This window comes from Oncorhynchus keta, chromosome 13 (assembly GCF_023373465.1).
Source record: "Oncorhynchus keta strain PuntledgeMale-10-30-2019 chromosome 13, Oket_V2, whole genome shotgun sequence".
Classification (NCBI taxonomy): Eukaryota; Metazoa; Chordata; class Actinopteri; order Salmoniformes; family Salmonidae; genus Oncorhynchus; species Oncorhynchus keta.
The window spans coordinates 28040531-28063065 of NC_068433.1; the positions used below are offsets into that span (position 1 = coordinate 28040531).

Genomic DNA, 22535 nt, shown 5'->3' on the forward strand with positions numbered 1-22535 from the left:
GCGTTACAGGGAAACTTCCTCCTCCCTCATGTGTTACCCTTCTTGCGGGCTCATCCTGACATGACCCTCCAGCATGACAATGCCACCAGCCACGCTGCTTGTTCTATGCGTGATTTCCTGCAAGTCCGGAATGTCAGTGTTCTGCCATGGCCAGCGAAGAGCCCAGATCTCAATCCCATTGAGCACGTCTGGGACCTGTTGGATCGGAGGATTTACCCCCAGAAATGTCCGGGAACTTGCAGGTGCCTTGGTGGAAGAGTGGGGTAACATCTCCCAGCAAGAACTGGAAAATCTGGTGCAGGCCGTGAGGATGAAATGCACTGCAGTACTTAATTCAGCTGGTGGCCACACCAGATACTGACTGTTACTTTTGATTTTTGACCCCTCCTTTGTTCAGGGACACATTATTCAATTTCTGTTAGTCACATGTTTATGGAACGTGTTCAGTTTATGTCTGTTGTTGAATCTTATGTTCATACAAATATTTACACATGTTAAGTTTGCTGAAAATAAACGCAGTTAACAGTGAGAGGACGGTTCATTTTTTGCTGCATTTAGTACGAGCTGGCCATGACAGACCCAGCAGGCTTGGACCAGCTCCATCACGTTGTCTCCCTGCAGGGAACCACCATTGGGAGCTACATCGGGACCTTTTAGAAGGGCTTAATTCCCTGACCGAACGCCACGACCAAGGGTTTAAGGCAATAATGGCGCAAATCCATGAAGTAGCTCATAGGCAGCATGCCACATCACAGACCTCCCAACCACTCTGTAACCTTTCTTCTAGTTGTGGATTGGTTCAACCTATCCTGGCTCCCCGAGAATCCTGCTTACCTCTTCAGGAGCGTTATGCAGTTGATCCTGGCACCTGCCGGGCATTCCTTTCCCAGTGCTCCCTCATTTTCAAACTCCAGCCCTCTTCGTTCCCGTCGGACCGATCGAAGATAGCATATTTAATCACACTCATGTTTGGAAGGGCACTCTCCTGGGCAACGGCTGTGTGGGAGCAGCAATCTGCGGTGTGCCATAGCCTGGAGGAATTTATGGCAGAGGTGAGAGAGGTTTTAGATTCTCCAGTGCCCGGGAGGGAGGTGGCTCAAAATACTGCAGGTACGTCAGAACTCTCATAGTGTGGCAGACTACGCAGTAGATTTTCGCACATTGGACACCGATAATTCCTGGAATCCGGAGGCTCTGTTCGACACCTTCCTCCACGGACTGTTGGAAGGGATAAAGGATGAGTTCCAAGCTCAGGAAATACCACTGGACCTCGATTCCCTCATTGCCCTTTCGATTAGGATCGATGGGCGCCTACGAGAACGCCGGTGTGAGAGGTCAGTCAGACCATGGGAACACTCGTTCATCTGTTGATGCTGGCACACGCCCTAAGGAATCAGGAAATCCCAGAAGTGTGTATTTCCAAGGAGAGACGAAAACAGGTTCCTTGAGAATCATCGGCGACGGGTGAGTTAGATAGTGCAGAGCCCATGCAACTGGGAAGGCTGAGTTCTAAATGTTGTCTGTACTGTGGAGGTGTAGGACATTATATAGCCACCTGCCCTGTCATGAAACCCTTTTCTCTAGTGAGTTCAAGTACTCTGGTGAGCCAGACTGGGAGTTCCCTAATTCCAATCACCCGTACACCTTTTTTTGTGTTTCTGCTGTGGGGAGACCAGTCTAAGTCTCTCAGGGTGCTCATTGACTCTGGGACTGATGAAAGTTTTATGGATGCTACCATGGTTTCTGAATGGGGTATTCCCACTCAACCTCTCTTTGTCCCCATGGACACAAGGGCACTGGACAGGTGTTCAATTGGAAGAGTCACCCATAGAACAGTGCACATTCAGATTTCAGCAAACCACAGTGAGACCATACAGTTCCTCCTTATCGATTCACCCCATGTTCCTGTTGTTAGGGGATTTTATTAGCTCCAAAAACACAACCCAGTTATTGACTGAACCACAAGCTCCATCTTGGGTTGGAGCCCGTTTTGTCATTCCCAGTACCATGACCTCCTGGAGGTATTCAGTAAGGTACATGCAACTTCTCTTTCCCTGCACTGTCCTTATGCCATTTATCTCCTCCCCGGCACCACACCACCTCGTGGTCGGCTATATTCTCTATCCGGCCCGGAGACCAAGGCCATGGAGGAGTACATTGAGGATTTTCTGGCAACTTGTAACGGGATTCCTCCTGGGAAGGAGAGGCGGACCAAAATGCAGCCTGGTTATAATTCATGGTTCTTTAATAATGAAACTATACATGAATAAACTACAAAACAAGAAACGTGAAAACCCGAAACAGTCCCTTGTGGTACAAACACTGACACAGGAGACAACCACCCACAAAACCCAACACAAAACAGGCTACCTAAATATGGTTCCCAATCAGAGACAATGACTAACACCTGCCTCTGATTGAGAACCATATCAGGCCAAACATAGAAATAGACACACAACATAGAATGCCCACTCAGATCACACCCTGACCAAACAAAACATAGAAACATACAAAGCAAACTATGGTCAGGGTGTGACACTATTGGAGGCATCCGTCCGTCTGCATCTCCTGCCGGCGCAGGGTTTTTCTTTGTTGAGAAGACAGACAAGGCCCTGTGTCCGTGCTTTGACTACCGGGGTCTTAATGATACAACGATCAAGAATCGTTACCCCCACTACCACTCCTCTCCTCAGCTTTCAAACCTCTCCAGGGGGCCACCATTTTTTCCAAGCTGGACCTTCGGAATGCCTACCACCTGGTTCGGATATGCGAAGGAGATGAGTGGAAGACAGCATTTAACACAGCCAGCGGACATTATGAGTAACAGGTCATGCCGTTTGGACTCACTCGCTGTCTTCCAGGCCCTGGAAACGTTGTGTTCCGGGACATGCTAAATTGTTTTGTGTTCGTTTACCTTGACGACATCCTGTTTTTTTTCCCCGGTCTGTCCAAGAACATGTTCTCCATGTCAGATACGTCCTTCAGTGCCTCCTGGAGAACAAGTTGGTTGTGAAAGCCGAGATGTGTGATTACACCGCTTGACAATCTCCTTTCTGGGATATGTCATCGCTGATGGAAATATCCAAATGGATTCTGAAAAGGTGAAAGCAGTGGTAGATTGGCCTCAACCTACGTCCAGATTGGCCTCAACCTACGCCCCCCACTCTCTGCACTCACCTCTCCCAAAGTACCGTTCACATGGTCTCCAGCTGTTGACAGAGCCTTTGTGGACCTGAAGCATCGGTTCACCACAGCACCCATCCTCATCCATCCGGCCAATTTGTGGTAGAGGTTGATGCTTCAGATGTTGGAGTGGGGGCCATCCTGTCCCAGCGATCTGCCCAAAAGCTCCATCCCTGTGCCTTCCTGTCTCATTGTCTCAATCCTGCTGAAAGGAACTACGATGTTGGTAACCGAGAACTTCCGGCTGTCAAGATGGCGCTGGAAGAGTGGAAGCACTGGCTGGAAGGAGCAAAACAGCCATTTTTTGTTTGGACCGACCATAAAAATGTATAATAACTCCGTACAGCCAAGTGCCTTATCTCCAGGCAGGCCCGGTGGGCTTTGTTATTTTACATACCCTACATTATTCATCTCATATGCATACGTATATACTGTACTCTATATCATCTACTGCATCCTTATGTAATACATGTATCACTAGCCACTTTAACTATGCCACTTTGTTTACATACTCATCTCATATGTATATACTGTACTAGATACCATCTACTGTATCTTGCCTATGCTGCTCTGTACCATCACTCATTCATATATCTTTATATACATATTCTTTATCCCCTTACACTGTGTATAAGACAGTAGTTTTGGAATTGTTAGTTAGATTACTTGTTGGTTATTACTGCATTGTCGGAACTAGAAGCACAAGCATTTCGCTACACTCGCATTAACATCTGCTAACCATGTGTATGTGACAAATAAAATTTGATTTGATTTGAGATTCAACTTCACCATTTCCTACCACCCAGGGTCCAAAAACATGAAGCCTAACGTCCTCTCCCATCTATACAGTTCCTCTGCCACCCCCCCAGTCTCTGAAACCATTCTCCCTACCTCAAATAAAATGTATTTATATAGCCCTTCGTACATCAGCTGATATCTCAAAGTGCTGTACAGAAACCTAGCCTAATACCCCAAACAGCAAGCAATGCAGATGTAGAAGCACGGTGGCTAGGAAAAACTCCCTAGAAAGGCCAAAACCTAGGAAGAAACCTAGAGAGGAACCAGGCTATGTGGGGTGGCCAGACCTCTTCTGGCTGTGCCGGGTGGAGATTATAACAGAACATGGCCAAGATGTTCAAATGTTCATAAATGACCATCATGGTCGAATAATAATAAGGCACAACAGTTGAAACTGGAGCAGCAGCACGGCCAGGTGGACTGGGGATAGCAAAGGAGTCATCATGTCAGGTAGTCCTGGGGCATGGTACCTCCATGCCTTGCGGCCTCATTGGGTTCGGGTATTGAAACCCTGGTTCGCAAGGCACAACATTCCCAGCCTGAACCTGAAGGGGGCCCAGCTGACCGGTTGTTTGTCCCAAACTCGGCCCGGTCCCGGGTCCTGGAATGGGCTCATTCCTCCATTCCTCCAGGTTCACATAGAACCCTAGCCTTTCTCCGACAACGTTTCTGGTAGCCCACAATGGTTCCTGACGTCTCTGCCTTTGTCTCCACATGCACTGTGTGGGCTCAGAACAAGACTCCACGGCAAGCTCCTTCTGGCCTCCTTCAGCCACAACCTGTCCCTCATCGTCCCTGGTCCCATATCTCTCTGGACTTTGTCACTGGGCTCCCTCCGTCTGATGGCAACAACGTCATTCTGACGGTAGTGGATCGGTTCTCCAAGGCCACCCATTTCATCCCTGTCCCCAAACTACCCTCTGCCAAGGAGATGGCCCAGCACATGGTGCAGCACCTCTTCCGGATCCATGGACTCCCAGTGGACATTGTCTCCAACCGGGGTCCATCCTCAGTTCTCGTCTCAGTTCTGGAAGGCGTTCTGCACTCTTATTGGGTCGTCGAGCCAGCCTATCCTCCGGATTCCATACCCAATCCAACGGCCAGTCAGAACGAGCTAACCAGGACCTGGAAACCACCCTACGATGCCTGCTCTCAACTAACTCCACTCCCTGGAGCCGGCAACTGGTCTGGGTGGAGTATTTCCCGAACACCCTTCCCTGTTCAGCTACGGGACTCTCCCCTTTTGAGTGCTCCATGGGGTATCAGCCTACACTCTTCCCAGAACAAGAGCAGGAAGTCAACGTACCCACGAACCTAGATGTTCGTCTGCCGCTGTCGACGTACCTGGAGAAGAACTCGGGCGGCACTTCTCAAGACCAAGTCCAGGTATCGTTCACAAGCGGATCGCCACTGGACTCCAGCTCCCCGCTACCACATTGGGCAGAGGGTATGGCTTTCCACATGGGACCTGCCCCTTCGGGCGGAGTCCCGCAGACTGTCCCCCCATTTCATTGGTCCTTTTCCCATCTCTAGAGTCCTTAGTTCTTGGAAGGTTACGGTCCAGAGGAGAGGTGCTGGGTTCCCGCTAGAGACATCCTGAATCCAGCCCTCATCGCCAGGTATGCGCCCAGGTAGGATGACATAGTCTTGTATCGTTGGACTCTGACCTGGTTTATGAACTCTTGCCTGTATCCAACCTGCCTTTTGCCTACCCCTTTTGTCATAATAAATATCGGAGCTCAACCATCTGCCTAATTCTGAACACATTCCTGTTTAAACATTTCTCAGATGATTGTAAATCTATTTAATGCATCTTCTCCATGAATTATGCATGTGTAATTAAATGTGAAGTAATACCATTTCATGTACAATCTGGGAAGAAAAAAACCACTACAATCATGTAGGCTATAATAACCTAATCTAACATGTCTTTCATGTACATTTTGTGCACAAATCCACATTGAACCTTGATCTGACAAGGGGGCGACAAAAACAAAGGATCCAGTCAAAGCAGTCTCCAGCTTGTCACCTACTCGACAATAGGGATATTAGCATTGGTATTGTGAATAAAGGGGTGTTTTGCTTGAGCATAATCCATACAGTAAGGACCAATGAGTGGTGAACATTTAACATCAGATGGTTTCACAATCAAAGAAAATAATGTCCCATAAAATGAAGGTGTGAGGAAATTCAATTGAACGATGTCCCAAAGAAATGTATCTTGCTGTGTCTCATGCCTCCCTCTACAGCATGTTATTCCTAGCCTTGACATGACTGTCACATAACAAGCCCTAACAGTGTTTCTCACCAATGTTATATTAAGCATATTACTTAGGAACTACGCCTACAAGCCAGTAGACAAATAAACCTGTTATTGGACTAATATAAGTACATGTAGGTATGTGTTGACATCTGTCAGAGAGCTGGCAATAACATGAGGTTCAACTTGTTGCCCAGAGATTTCTTTCTCCCACACGTGGTATTTGGGGGCCTTTTATAGTAATCCACTGGGTGCCAGATGTGACTGTGAACCGTGGATTGTTCTGTAGCTGAACACGTGCTGCTTGTTTTAGGCTGAGTATGCCTGCCCGACTGACAGTGTGCATCTAAACATAGCATACTGGGCCTGCTTCCCCAATAGCGATGGAATTTAGGCTTACAAGTGTTATAAAGATGAATATTTCCTACAACGGCCTAAGACTTAAAAAGTGTTTCCTGAAAACTCCATGTAGGGAGAACGTCATCGTTAGAGCATGTGTCGATACTAATAGGATCGAAAGAAAGGCAGCGCTGATCTTGGATCAGCTTTCTCAAATCCGACCTTAATTATTCCACAACACTGACAACAGATCAGCTTCTAGAAAGATAATAGCCTATCACCTATGGCTGCAAATATTGATGAGGCTTATTCTAATGCTTATCTTACAATAATGCACTAAATCAAAGGTATTCACATTGCGCACGATACACATCATGAAATATATTGAGACAAAATACAGTTGCCTACAATTAAGCAAAATAGGAAATTGATTTCAATATTATTGAATTATATAGACCGATACAATTTTAATTTCAATAATATTTTGTATCATTCCCTTGACTGTAACATTTGCAAAGACATGACAATTATTTGTAGTCAACTTTGTTGTGAAGTTATCTGTGGTCTGTGACAGATAAACATCTTGATTATGTTCAGCAGAGACCTGTGTAGTCAGTACAGTGAAAGGAAAAAAATAACGCCACACTTCATTGTTATACGAGTGGTCTGAACAAGCGTTTTCAAGTGCAACTTTAGTAACAAAGGTTTTGGGAAATAGCGAAGAGATTTAATGATGCTCCTACCAAGATTCCAACGATGAACTTAGCCTTAAAATGACTTTGGGAAACGGGGTCCTGTACTGGTGGAAGTTGGGGGTGAGTATTTCACGTGAGAGAAGGCCATGCAGCTGAAGGTTGCCAGTCTCTATATTTACCCATAGGCAGAGACACAGACTATAAAAAAGCAGAACCGCCACAGTTGTCATAGCACTGAGGAAGAACATCACAGTCATTTAGGTTTTGTCCCTCTGGTCATATTAAAATAGCATGGCAGTGTAGCAAGCCACTGCAATTATATAGTGATACTAGCAAATATAAGACATTGGAGTCTGAGACATAGGGAAATAAATCACCTTCAATTATATTTTCTGCATCCCCAGTAGCCGACGCTAATGGCGAAAGCTAGTCTTACTGGGGTCCGACACATAACGAAAAGGATTTTACAGATAAAAGACTTTACAATTTAAAACATTAACATGTAGTGTCAGCATGTGTGCACGCATCTATCAGTTACACATACATGTCAGTATGTACACACAACAAGCAGGTCACATGGGGCAGAGCCTTTGTGCCTTTCGGTGTTGCTTTAATTGTTTTTTTAAAACCAGGTTTGCTGTTCAGTGGCGCTATATGCGATGGGAGTCCCATGCACTCATGGCTCTATATAATACTGTATGTTTCCTTAAATTTGTTCTGGACTTGGGGACTGTGAAAAGACCCCTGGTGGCATGTCTGGTGGGGGGGTGGCATGCATAGTATTAATATTAGCGCTCTGATTACAGTGAAGAGCAAGAACAATTTGGGGCGGCCTAGTGGTTAGAGCGTTGGGCCTGTAACCCGAAAGGTTGCTAGATTGAATCCCTGAGCTGACAAGGTAAAAATCTGTCGTTCTGCCTCCGAACAAGGCAGTTAACCCACTGTTCCTCGGCCGTCATTGTAAATAAGAATTCTTAACTGACTTGCCTAGGAAATTGAAAAATAAATCCTGTTCTGGGCCAGCTGCATTTTAACTAGGTCTTTCTTTGCAGCACTTGACTATATGACTGGACAATAATCAAGATAAGATAAAAACTAGAGCCTACAGGACTTGCTTTGTGGAGTGTGGTGTCAGACCTCTCCCCATGTTTACAGCTATTGAATCTATACGTTCTGACCATGACAGTTTACAATCTAAGGTAATACCAATGAATTTTGTCTCGTCAACTTGTCCAACCATTCATTACCAGATTCAGCTGAGGTCTAGAACTGTTTGTACCAAATACAATGCTTTTAATTTTAGATATGTGCACGATGAGTTTATTACTGGCCACCCATTCCAAAATGGACTGTAACTCCTTGTTACGGGTTTCAGTGACTTCGTTAGCTGTGGTTGCTGACGTGTATATGGTTGAATCCTCAGGACACACATGCTTTGTTTAATTCTAGTGGCAGGTCATTGGTAAAAATAGAAAAGAGTAGAGTACCTAGAGCGCTGCTCTTCAGTACACCACACTTTACATGTTTGACATTAGAGAAGCTTCCATTAAAGAAAACCCTCAGTTCTATTAGATAGCTCTGAATCCAGGTTGAAAAGCCATAACACATACATTTCCTCAACAACAGGTTGTGGTCAATAAAAGGCTGCATTGAAATCCTCTCAGCAATTTCTTTCAATCAATCATGTCATTTGTGTCAGTGCAGTACATGTTGAATGCCCTTTTCTATAAGCATGCTGAAAGTCTATTGTTAATTTGTTTACAGAGAAATAGCATTGTATTTGGTTAAACACCATTTTTCCCCCAACAGTTTGCTAAGAGTTGGCAGCAAGCTGATAGGTCTGCTTTTAGAACCAACAAAGGCAGCTTTACCGCTCTTGGGTAGCGGAATGAATTTGACTTCCTTCTCAGATTAAAGAATGACAGATAGGCGTGGCTATAGAGTCAGCTTCCCTCCTCGGTAGTTTTCCACCTAATTTGTCAATGCCAGGAGGTTTGTTATGATTCATCGATAACAATTTTTCCACCTTTACCACACTAACTTAAAAAATTCTAACTTACAATGCTTTTATTTCATTATTTGTTTAGTTATGCATGAGTATGATGGCACACTATTCGTTGGTGGCATTTCCTACCTAAGTTGGCCCACTTTGCCAATTAAGTAATCATTCAAATAATTGGCAACATCAAGTTGGTTTGTGATAAATAAGCCACCTGATTTGATGAAAGTCAGAGCTGAATTTCTCTTTCTGCCGATAATGTCATTTAAAGTATTCCAAAGTGTTTTTCCATCATTCTTTATATCATATATCTTGGCTTCTTAATACATTTTCTTCTTCTTTTTGTTGACTTTAGTCACATGATTTGTCAATTTGCAGTAAGTCAGCCAGTCAGATGTGCAGCCAGATGTATTAGCCACTCCGTTGGCCACGTCTTTCAGCCTTAACAATTATAACAGTCAGTTTCTTAACAGGTGCATGTTTATCAATAATTGGAAGAAGTAATTTCATAAATTCTTCAAGTGCAGTGTCTGGATGCTCCTTATTAATCACATCAGACCTACAAATATTTTAACATCATCACATAAGAGTCACAGCAAAATCTTTTGTATGATCTCTTACACACTATTTTATGCATGGCTTTTGGAACTTTGGCTTTCCTGGACATAGCCACTCTATCGTGATCACTGCATCCTATGGGTACGGATACAGTTTTAGAACAAAGTTCTACAGTAATAGTAAAAATGTGATCAATACATGTGGATGATCTTGTTCCTGTAGTGTTTGTAAACACCCTGGTAGGTTGATTAATAACCGGAACCAGATTACAGACACTGGTTACAGTGAAAAGCTTCCACTTGAGTAGACATCATGATGAAAACCTGTCAATATTCAGCTCCCCAAGAAAGTAGACCTCTCTGTTTACATCACATACACTATCAAGCATTTCACACACATGATTTATATACTGACTGTTAGCACTTTGTGGTCTATAGCAAGACCCCAAAAGAATAGGCTTTAGATGAGGCAAGTGAACCTGCAGCCACAACACTTCAAAAACACTTGACATGAGATATACTGTAAGCATTACAGGGATATGGCTCTGAATATATACACCAATGCCTTCTCCATAGGAATTCCTGTATCTTCTATATATGTTATATCCTTGTATTGATTGCTACAAAGGAATTATCTAAATTAATCTCAGAAATGGCTAATATATGAATGTTATCTGATGTTAGCAAGTTATTGATTTCATGAACCTTATTTCTAAGGCCACATATATTGTCAATATGGGCTATTTTCAGCCCTTTCCTGGGTAGCTTACCAGTGATAGACATAACATGGAAAAGAGCAAAGCAATGAAACATTCAGCAGTCGATTAATCAGTTGGTGTTGGTAAGTTTGTTCGTGTGCTGCTGGGTTGAAGCTACTAACCTATATGCTTGGCTCCCTCATCCATTCCACGCTTTTGGGAGGGAGGACAATGAGCCTGTCATAGCGGATGTAAGCCAAGTGCTCTAGCAGCTTTCATGGCTGGGATAAGTTCTTTCCTCTTCTGGTGCACAGCTGCAGGATAGTCCTCGTTGAGGAAGATATAAGTTCCTCTCAAGTTCTTGGCACTTTCCAGAACAGCTGTCTTGTCCTATAACCTCAGGAACTTGACCACTATCGACCTGGGCCCGTCACCTGGGCTGGTGATGGGTTTTCCAGTCCTGTGGGTGCGCTCCACCTCAAATCTTCCTGTGATCAATCTTCAGTTTCTTTGAGATAACTTCCCTCACTTTGTCTTTAGACCCCATTCAGGTCTTATGTGGAGATTCTGCAATTCCTTCCCCAACAATGTTGTTCCACCTTGATTGTCCCTCGAGAATCTGATTTCTCAGTCATTGTAATCATTGATTCACATACAGAAATGATGTCCTCTCTCAATGACTTACAGATTGCTGTCACCTTGCAGTTTTGTTTAAACTCATCGAGCTGACCCTGGGAGAACTGCAAACTGTTCTTCGGGTCCTGTACCCCTCAGGTAGTTCATTATTTTATTAGTTGAATCCACCAGTATTTAGACAACACTTGAAGCCATTTTCTTGTTGTAACAACTGGTTGTAGAACAATTTTTGTTAGTTTAAAAGATCATTCACCGGTGATAGACATCACAGTCCTCAACTGTACTCCCACTGGCTTTGGTCTTTGTCATAGTAGCAACGTAGGCTACGTTGTTACTCCTCGCAGTTCCAGAAAGGACAGGTCACAAGGAAGATTGAAACAGCAGGGATCTAGACAGACACAAACCCGGGACAATCCGTTATCCCAGCTACAAGGGATAATCCCGTCGCAGGCGGCATTCAAGTCAAGAAAACCCCTCTAGCTTGATAGGTAGCTAGGCCAGCTGCTATGCCAAGCAGTTCCCCAGATCCTTGGTTGGCAGGATCCATGGACAGTTAGTTGCTGAGACCGCTGCTGACACAAACCGCATCGCAGGACCCCAAAAAAAGGTAGCTAGCTAGTAACTTTTTCAATAGAACAGTTGAGACTCAAACAAGCTTTCCCTCAAGTCAACAGGAAGTTAGACAGGTAACTCTCAAGCCACGATGAGTGAAATAAATTGCCACAGAGTACATGATTCTATATCTCTGTACATAATTTTATTTACATGGTACAATTTTGCTGTAATGTTGGGTAACAAGATTATATGTGCGGTACATAAATATAAAGATGGTTTGTACAAACTTGCATAACTAAAAAGGGTTAAAATGAAAAAGGTGAAATCTCACAGCCCTACCGAGAGACTAGAGCTGAGCAGCCAGACACACAAAAAAAAAAGTCCACTGGATCAGTTCTGACTACTGAGGAACAAAGGTACTTGCACACAATACTCAGCCACCATCCATCCATCAAATGGCATACATTAGACATGTGTTTAATACATAGCATGTGATTTGCACTACACAATATAAATCAGAAATATATCACACATTTTCTGGGAAATATTGATCAAAAGATTAGTGGACCTAACCCTTCCAACCTCAGCAATCTGGTTAATTTAGGCTATTTGTCATTGATACAACAACCCAAGCAAAACATCCCATATCCTCAAATAAGATCACAGAATGTGCATCAGCACTGTCACATGACAACAGTTTGGAGTCACGTGACCCGATCTCAATTGCAGGAAGTGAACGGTCTTCCGCCAGTCTCCCATCCAGCCAGACAAAGGCAGTGCCAAGTTTCCCCTTCAAATACACATTACATCACAGCATCAGACCTAAATACTTTTTTTTAGAAACCCCATCTTTAACGGATACAAGTAAACCTAAGCAATGGTTTTTAGTGCAGCACACATTGCAGGAAGAATGAACCAGTGGAGCAGGCTTGTATGAGTACACTGATATTCTGTTTGATTCAGATGAATCTGATGAGAACCTATAGGGCTGGAACAGAACACATCCATCCTCCAAGTGTCAGTGCCGCTTTCACCATTCATACTGGATGATCATTTCATAAGCATCTTGAACAGGTTGTTCTTTAGGTGATAAAAAAAAATAAAAAGACTTCATTTGTTAAAGTCACTTCTTCACATCTGATCTCACAATAGAGAATGTGCTTGGGGGTCTCCCCTGAATTGAGGCCCCATACAGCACAGACACAAACATGTCTGGGAGTACATATAAATGGACTGATCCGGTCGGGGCTGTAACAGTCTCAGGCTACAACGTCCCCCCTCTCCTCAGAAAAATCTCATAAATACAGAGTCAAAGTAGTAAACTCATGACAACCACAACACATCAGACCGCCTACTTGACAACAATCAGATTCCCAAAAAACACTAAGAATTAAGCCAGGTCCAGGCGTCCCTGGAAAAGAGTGTCCTAGTCTGCTGATTTTTTTTTAAAGTTCTTCTTTTGTCTTTAATTTTTTGTAAAATCGTAAGCTCAGACAGACAGAAAACAGAAGAAAAATGTGATCGTTCATGCATTGCAGACAACTGGATTCCCCCCATACTGTAAAAAAAAACAAAAAAAACTAGTCCTTTAGAACGCAGGTCAAGCGCGAGTCCTTTTTTTTGCCAATCACTCCAAGTGTTCAAGGTCAAAGTGAGAGAAGGTCTTATATTCTCTGGATCTTGTCAGCCACCACCACAGGGTTCTCCTTGCGGATCTTGGCGGCGGCGTCGGCTTTGTAGTCATACGGGCAGTTGTGCTTGTCTGAATAACGGTGGAGTCCACAGAACAGGTTCCCACAGCGGCAGTCAAAACCTGACAGAGCAAAAAGGCACAGTGAGTCAGTCATAATAATAGACCCAGCTCATATCACCTCTGCGCAGTGTACCCTATACTCAATCATAGAGAGGCACATAAGCCATAGTCTTGACTGAGGTCTGACTGGATAAGCAACAATGTTAGGCAGCACTGGATTGTTTGTCCTCACCTGTAAGGCCAACCTTCTTGCGGCACATGAAGCACCTGTTCTTTTTCGGTTTGGCAGAGTCGGGTGATTTGGATTCATCACTGCCGGCAGCACTAGGAGGGGAAGCTGAGGCGGTGGGCTGAGTGACCACTGGAAAGACCAGAAAAATAAGACATCAAAACAACAGAGCCCAGAGACTATTCACAACCACCTCCCATCACAGGCCTGTAACCACTCAAGTGACCCCCACCCAATGAGGCACTGAACACCCATATGAATCAGACACGCACCAGGTTCTGCAAGCTCTGCTTTAGGCGACGCTCCTTCCTCTTCACAGGAAATGCTCATCTCGGTCATCTGTTGGGTAACAGGAAGAGCTGCTGCCCCACTACAGTGAGAGAAAGAGAACAGGTGCTATAGGCTAAAAATAATCATCCACTTCATACTAGCAATCTCATTCAGATGTAACAATATAACAAACATGGTGCGAGAGAAGTGAGTCATTTGGTGATACTTTGTCTTAAAGAATGGTTTCCATGGTCATTTCAGAGTCGCAACAGACCCTCACCTGGCAGCTTCGGCCTCTGCTTCAGCAGCAGCATTATTCAAGGATGCCTCAATTCTCTGGATGGTCGAGGTCTCCATTGTGGGGCTACTGGACACACTGCCACCTAAATGAAACAATACATGATTAGATTAACAAAGAGAAAATGCACTGACTGCAAAAACATGGAGTTGTAAGGCATCTGCTTCTCAAACAGATAAAGATGAACAAAACCAATTATGGGGGAAAGGCAGCTCTTACCCATTGCACTCAGGGGGCTCACTCCATTGTTCTGTCTGGTCAGGTGGTCCTTATAGCAGACAGAGCACATGCCACTGGTCCTGGGGTTTCCAAAGAAACCACAGCCGGTGGCACAAAGCATGGGTGCTTGGCTCTGATTGGTCTCCTGTGCCATCTCTGCTGATTGAATTGTCCTGGACATAATTAAAATAGAGATTCCTTAGAAAATGGGAATACATTTTTTAATAACACTTTCAATATAAAACACTGGTCAAAAGTTATGGTTTTGAGTATGCAGATTTCTGAACGCTAATGTGACCTCTGCCAATAGAAGATAGTGAACCCACAACCTAAGAAGCAACATGCCTACTCTAGCATTCTCAGGACAGTCCTGTAATCACTGCAGCATTGAGCTGCTTGCCACCATTAAAAGAAATCCCTGCCCCTTAATTCAGGTAACCATAGATACCCAACCATTGTCCCATTACGGCGTCAGAGCACAGCGTCGCCAGTGAGGCCATCTTCCTTTTGACTTTGAACTAAGACTACTATTACGACTAAGACCACTACTAAGACTAAGTTGGCAAACAACCTGAAAGGGTGCATGCACACTGCCACCTAGAGTCTTGTTTGAACAGATATAAAGTAGGGTTGGGCGATGTCTGGAATCCTGCATCACAACTGATAATGGCGCTAACGTTGTTGGAATGGCCATGGCTGAACTGTTTCGGCCACAATCTCAATCTTACAAACAATTATCTGAAGCAGGAAAAGGCCAACACTGACATAGCATTTGGTGTCCGTCGAGCTATCAATGGTGTGTTCTCCAAAAAGCTAGCCGAGAAGAGAACTACGTGATGAGCTCAGACTCACTCAACACTTCCCAATCAAACTCTTAATTATTGTTTTAAGATTGTCATATTATGGATCGTTTGGCAATTCGATTTTTAGGACCCCTTTGGGTATAAATAAAATATTGAATTTAGCCTATTAGTATAGCCCAGAGAAATGCATTGAATGACACATTCATAAATGGCAAAACAGTCAAAAACAAATCATAAGAAACCAGGTTTAAGTGTTTAGCTTACATCTAGGAGATACAAGAAAGTTCTAGACAGAGACACACTGAACAAAAATATAAAATGCAACATGTAAAGTGTTGGTCCCTTGTTTCAAGATAATCCATCCACTTGACAGGTGTGGCATATCAAGAAGCTGATTAAACAGCACGATCATTACACAGGTGCACCTTTTGCTGGGGACAATTAAAGGCCACACTAAAATGTGCAGTTGTGTCACAACACAATGCCACCGATGTCTCAAGTTGAGGGAACGTGCAATTGGGATGCTGACTGCAGGAATGTCAACCAGAGCTGTTGCCAGAGAATTGAATGTCCATTTCTCTACCATAAGCTGCCTCCAATGTAATTTCAGAGAATTTGGTAGTCCGCACCGGTGCGTCAATCGACTCTAGGTGGTTAAAGCCAGAAAAATATAAAATGCTTGTGTTCCTTGTCAGAAACCTTTTTGTAAGATATGGCTAAAATAATAGGCAGAAGGGTTTTATTACCACTTATCGAAAGCGCTGCTGTAGGAGCTTATGCAATGCCCTTTGCTCAATTCAAGGCTATGATTAAACCCTTCAACAATATTATAAACATTTGTTTATATGTTTAACTTGTACAAGTAACGTGCACTGGAAGTGCTATTGACAGCCTGGTGTAGGCCTATATAATTGACTGTTTGGTTTGCAGGGAGGGATTTTCCAGCAGAACACAATTAGTTTATCCTAAAGCTTTGGTCAGGTGAAGGCCAGAAATGCATATGTTTGCTTAAACTTCTCATTTGATTAATCCATTTTGTACTAGATGGTCCTCGATCTGTCAATACTACTGTACCAGGCTATTCACAAACATAAAACTTTGAGAGACTCAGTTAATGGGTTAACATTCATTTGAAGGTTGGTCATGAAAGAGTAGGCTATATGGGGCATCAGGGCGGCCTAGTGGTTAGAGCGTTGGACTAGTAACCGGAAGGTTGCAAGTTCAAACCCCCGAGCTGACAAGGTACAAATCTGTTGTTCTGCCCCTGAATAGGCAGTTAACTAACTCACTGTTCCTAGGCCGTCATTGAAAATGAGAATTTGTTCTTAACTGACTTGCCTAGTAAAATAAAGTTTTTTTTCCTAAATATCGAAAAAAATGTTTAAGCCAACAAGTCACATTCAAATAGAATGATGATTGGGGGAAAAAAGGAAAGTAAAGCTTTTAAAACAAGCCAGACAACAGAGTGTCCGCTGCAAAAGGCCCATGATCATCCGACATTGAAGAGGTGAGAGAAATGTTCAGACATTCTGCACAGCTTTTGGCACCATATACATTCATTAAAATAGACTATGGCAAATAAGAATAGGTAGGTCATTTGGTATGTTTCCTGTTGAGTGCTGCCCGACTCCAGCTGTGCCAGCCAAGTTAAAACAAGATAAACTAGCGTCTGTTCAAAATTCTACTTGCTTCCATCACATCACGATGTCAAACATTGTTGATCTCCAATTACATTGTAGTATCGCCCAACCCTTAAGTAACGGATGGCGATTTACCGCAATCTGTAGTTATGGAAGGTTTCCTCATGAGTATAATTCAGTGTCATTATCTTCAGTTAACTACTTAAAATGGTGAAAGTCCTCAATGGCGCTGCCCATGCTAAAGCAGGCTTCTGGGCACTAGGGTCCTCTACGGGTTCAACTCAACTCGCTCACAGTGGGTTTATTTGGAGGCACATTGAATGTTCTCTAAACAGAGATCTGATAATCCCAGGGTTTTAATAGCCTCGCTGTCTGTAGGTAGTTTTTTAAAATATATATATTTTTTTTACAACATTCATTTCAGCACCATCTGTCAGTCACTCTTTCAGCACTATGTTTATCAGTTGGGGTTTAGACCCAGTTAGAATTTAAACCTTGATAGCACCACCGGTGAGTTCATCACAGTAAATGTGTGGCTTTCTGCCTGGTTATCGTCAACAGACAAGACAGGGGTCTAAACAGATGGCGGGATGTGAAAGTGTTCAATCATTGGCAAGAAGCAACCAGTCCTTCTGGTTGCATCACTCACTATAATGTCCAGAAATTAACAGAACTGGTATGTGCACCTTTCCCCAACCCAGAGCGTTCTGATCAGCTACAAACAACTGGGATAGTGGTACAGTAACAGTCTTACGGCAGGTTGATAAATACCCCAAATGAAGTAGCCAGTTTCCATTAGCTTAACCGTAGCCAACTAGTCTGTTCATGGAAGAAAACTAAAAGCAAGTTGAGGCACTTGTATCAGTCTTCTAGGAACCGAAGAGTGCAGCGCATGGGGTGGGGAGACTCACAAGCCCATGCCACGCTTTCTAGCGAAATGCGTCAGAGGTTTCCCTCAGAAAGGCACTTAAATCGCCGCATCACGTGTATGCCTGCTGACTGCAGTGCTCTTTGCTGCCCCAAACTCGCATGGACGGGGTATTAGCTTTCGCCTGTCACAAGGGTGCAATGTGACAGGCTGATCTCAAAGGCGCACCCACACGACCTCGCTACGCTATTTATAGGTAACCCTGGAAGCCCCACTAAAGTTGTTACGTCACCAAACCGTAGCGCATGCTCACAGTGAGACGGGTCCGTTCGTAATTTGTTTCTACAGAAACGTGTGGAGGGCGCTCACGGTTTGACTGAGATATGGTAAATGTTTACATACAAGCTGCAATGCCACACACACGCCTTGAATTGTATTGACAAGAGCGGTGGCTTTGCCTTACACATATAATAACCCGTGTGTTCCTAGGTAGCTACACTACAAGCAAACACCAACAGTCCCATCTCTTAGCACATATGATTTTGATGTCTGCAATACCGATGAGCCCCCCCATTAATCAACTAACAATGTTATACAAGACTACAATGGATCTATCATTATCCATTTAATAAATCCCACACTGACTGGCAAGCTAGTTGGGACAACAGTTCCGGGGAACGAATCAGACGGTGCAATACCAGTACAGCTAGAGTAGAGGCCTCGATTGCTCTTTAAATCCACTGAGTCACGCTAGGCTACGTAGCTAGTGAAGATTGTAATTCCAACATCTAACTAAGTTAGCCTACCATCACTGTACTACCAAACAACGTCGTGATAGATGTTCAGCTAACTACAAATGATCATACAGCAGTAATTACTATGATCCAGCAAGATAACTAGTGAAATGTGGTTCATCCAAGTCATGACGATTACCGTTAGCTAGCGAAGGTTAGCGCTTTGTCTTTTCCTTTTGTTCCCGTTTTGTCAATTCAACATGAACAAATGTAGTTCTTCCAGTAATTGATGTATACCAAAACATCTAGCGACAGTCAAATAAAACGGATGTCAATTTAAACAGACTTTAGGGACGTTAATCATGTAAAATATTCGAAGGTTGAGCAGGTGGCATCGAGTTGATCCACATCAGTCAAGCTAGTTTAGCTAACGACGACGAATACGGAATCAGATAGTTGCCGTTTTAGGTCGGCGCTGGCTCATGAGAAGCCTTGACGATAAGTCCTACTTGCTAACAATTGTTTTCCGCGGTGTAATAAAAAATAATTTTTAAAAAGATACAATTGTTTGACCCTCCAAATAAACAACCAGCTAACGTTAACTAGCGTAACTTAACCCCTCATTTATTGGGGAAAAAAAGTACATATCTGTATTTAGCTAGCTATTGACCCTCTTTGTGTAATCGTAAGGTAATGAAACTAGGTTTAAATAGATAGTTAAACAAATTTAAGTTGTATTTTAACGGTAAAACTAGCTCGTTAGCTACCGTTATCGTTACCATTTCAAAGACACTCAACATCCAGTAACGTTCGTTAAACATCAACAATACTTTGCTTTTCATAACGTGCAAGCTAGTTCGCTGGAAAATATTTTGTAAAGGAGTTTAACTTACCGTTAGAACTAGTGTTTTTACACTGTAACGTTATTTTGGTCGTTCGCTGTACAAAAAGTCCTGGCAGACTCTCCGTTCCCCTTCCTGAGATACTAAGGGCTCCGTCTAAAAGTACGCCCGCGAGAGAAGCTACTGACTGTTTTCCGCTTGTTTTTTTTTTTTTTTTTTTTTTTTGCCTTCTTTAGTACGAGTGGTAACATACGTCATGGAAAATGGCAACCCTCTGATTGGAAGACAGAAGTGTAGGGGGCACCTACTTTCGGTCGTCGCTGATATGTAACCAGTATGCAACACATACCCTAAGTATTAGCTACAATGTAACCATTTTGAATAATTATTGCGGATGTTTTGGAAAGCTGTGAATTTGAGTAGTAAACACCTCAAACAAAACAACTGTCATCATTCGTAGGCTTGGACATGGTGCCCCAACAACACACAACAGGAGTAAATTAAGTCACTTGAGTAATAACTTGTTTACTTTGCACAATAGCTTACTAGAACACCCGTAAATAATAGAAGTAATCTTGGGTAGCATAAAAAAAAGTGTCATCTATGCAGACTGAATATCACTCCTGTCATTGATCATTATTCTGAAATGTTGAACAAAAAAAGCACAGAAACATTACAATAAAGATAAGGGTTAAACAAATCAAATGGTACTCTGTTACACTGTGGCCCATTTGCATAGGAAGTTGTCAACTCTAGTACAATTGTGTGATCACATTTTGAGGTGATGAGCGAAAAAGTATTTTGTTGCCCTCAATGGTCTTTGATCGTCTACAGGTATCTAATTTGATCAAAGGACCATTGATAGAATGGGGGGGTGAAACTTGTTGATTTCACACTGATGATGTCCTAAGAACTAGGCAAAGACCATTAATTAAAAAAAATAAAAATCTCATGCCCTGCTGACTGCTTCACATCAAGAACATTTAATCCACTATTAATTTGCACAACCCAAAATAGAACAGTGCTGGCATCTTTACAATTAGCATGAAAAGGAGTAATTCCAATCTCAAAGATAACATTTGAACAATGCATATCGAACAGTATTTACAAAGTATCTATTTAAACAGTGTATATAAAAAAAAAAATTGTGTCAACAAATCTTTTCTGTCAAACCAAAAATGAGAGCTCAGAAAATCTTGAACTGGTCATTTCACTATTTGCCCTTGCGGCGGAGGCAGCGTCTCGTGAAGGCCTTCTCGTCCCACTTGTTGGGGGGCAGCATGTGAGGTCCGTTATGGACACACAGGACAGTCATCTCATCTGCATACTGGAGGTTCTGAAGGAGCTGGAGAAAAACACAAACATTAATTCACAACAATCACTAGTAAGTCACCACCTCTGCAGTGACACTTACCTTGGGTGTGATGAAGAAGTACTGGGAGGTTGTCTCCTTGCAGGCTGTCCGTACAACAATGTCAAAGACTCTCCTTTCATTGACTGGGTCCATACCCTGGGTAGAATAGGAAGAAACAAAGCCTGTGTGAATACAGTCTGGATGTGCAAGTGATTTTACCACTTAAGCAGGCAGCAGTTGGTGTCTGTTACATACCTGGTTGATCTCATCCACCACTCGGAAGGGACAGCGGTTGAGCTCTTGCAGGGCCATGAGGTAGAGCATTGTGGAGACACTGCGCTCCCCTCCACTCTGGTGGTGTGCTGTGAGCTCGTGGAGCTGCGTGCTGCTACGGAACTTCACCCGGATACGGATCCCGTATTTATCATACTCCTCCTGCAGGGAGCAGACACCAGTAAGAGACAGACTTACTACATTTAGGGTTGTCACGATACTGGATTTTCCTTGGCAAAAAGGGAAAGAAAGGAGACTAAACTATTTGGGCCTTAAAAAAAAAACTACTGTATGTAAAATATTGTGTGCTATAGCTTGGAAAAAATGTGATTCTGGGTGACAACATAAGGCTTTTTGTTTCCAACATTAGGACTGTTTTCCTCAGGAAATTCAATCCACTTCATGTTGTTTCTTTGCCACAATACCCCTGAATATCACAATACTGGTTGTTAAAGTTCATGTTAAGTATCCTTCCATTTCTGTTATTACGGGGCTATCGCTCTGTTAATTAGTGCACCTGGCCTGAGTGCAATGGCAACCGCGTAGTGTGCTAATACGGTTTAGTAAACATTGTTAAACTAGAACCTTGTCGTTGTGTCATTTCGATTGCCACCTCGGTTCGACAAGAAGAAAAATTAACGTGGAATCTAGACACGGGTTACTAATCTGGATGGGAAAAGGCAGCACTTGTGGTATTATCGCTCGATGGAAGAGCGAGAGAGACAGAACTGGAAATATCCCTTGAGGATTTGAACAAGGATGACGGTATGCAAACTTTGATTAGAGCACTGGATTAGGTGTTTCTTAAAGAGAAAGACCGTGCCTACGAGGCATATTCAAACAGACAGTGTTAGAGATATTTTGTTTGCAATGACGGACTACCTCATTGATTTTGAACAGAGGTACAATAGGATGCGCAAGTACGACATGGTTCTCCGGATGCAGTGTTAGCTTTCAAGTTGCTAGATACTGCCCGTCTGGATGGTAGGGAGAAACAGTTGGCTTTGACTGCTTGTACTGTGCTGACTTGAGTCAATGAAGTCGGCACTAAAAATAATTTTTTGGTGAAAAGATATTAGCAGCATATTACACTGAGCAGCAGAGTAAAGACACCCAACAAGTCACATACTCAAGACAACCAGAAGAGGGCGCCATTTCCAGGCACAAATCCACTAGACAAATATGGAAGGAGATCAAAATGTGCTATTTGTCAAAGCACTTACCATTGGGTTAAAGACTGTCCTAAAAAAATGAACAATTTAAACTAACAGGAAAATGTAAACAGAGAGAGCAGTGTAACATTACACTGTTTTCAAACAAATCTGCTTCTGATACGGAGATCTTTATAGTTGAATCCTTACGATCTTTTGTGATTGATACTACATGTGCACACAGTGTGAGGTGCAAAATGGCTTGATCGCCATGTCAGTGAACTAAACATGAAAGTAGTACAAAACATGATTGGCACACTAAGCTACAGAGCTTTCAAATTTGGAGATTGGAGAATCGTCCATTCTACCAAGAGAGTCAAA

At 43.2% G+C, this 22535-nt stretch overlaps 3 protein-coding genes across 3 annotated transcripts in view; 1 reads left to right on the forward strand and 2 right to left on the reverse strand.

Moving 5' to 3' along the window:
* The window catches only part of LOC127906866 (uncharacterized), a 233884-nt gene that overhangs the window by 45337 nt on the left and 166012 nt on the right, over positions 1-22535 (forward strand). The window lies entirely within an intron of this gene.
* LOC118387509 (AN1-type zinc finger protein 5-like) lies at positions 11901-19596 on the reverse strand. The gene is made up of 6 exons (XM_035775941.2): positions 19428-19596; positions 14490-14662; positions 14253-14355; positions 13975-14072; positions 13706-13834; positions 11901-13533 (listed from the first exon to the last, which is right to left on the reverse strand). The coding sequence occupies exons 2-6, from the start codon at positions 14641-14643 to the stop codon at positions 13385-13387; spliced, it is 633 nt and encodes a 210-aa protein (XP_035631834.1). The 5' UTR covers positions 14644-14662; positions 19428-19596; the 3' UTR covers positions 11901-13384.
* smc5 (structural maintenance of chromosomes 5) overlaps positions 19882-22535 on the reverse strand; it is a 34258-nt gene continuing 31604 nt past the window's right edge. Inside the window, exons 22-24 of the mRNA XM_035775940.2 lie at positions 20986-21165; positions 20791-20886; positions 19882-20721 (exon numbers count right to left, since the gene is read on the reverse strand). Of these exons, the coding sequence (XP_035631833.1) occupies positions 20590-20721; positions 20791-20886; positions 20986-21165 (408 nt within the window). The 3' untranslated portion in view covers positions 19882-20589. The remainder of the gene's footprint in view (positions 20722-20790; positions 20887-20985; positions 21166-22535) is intronic.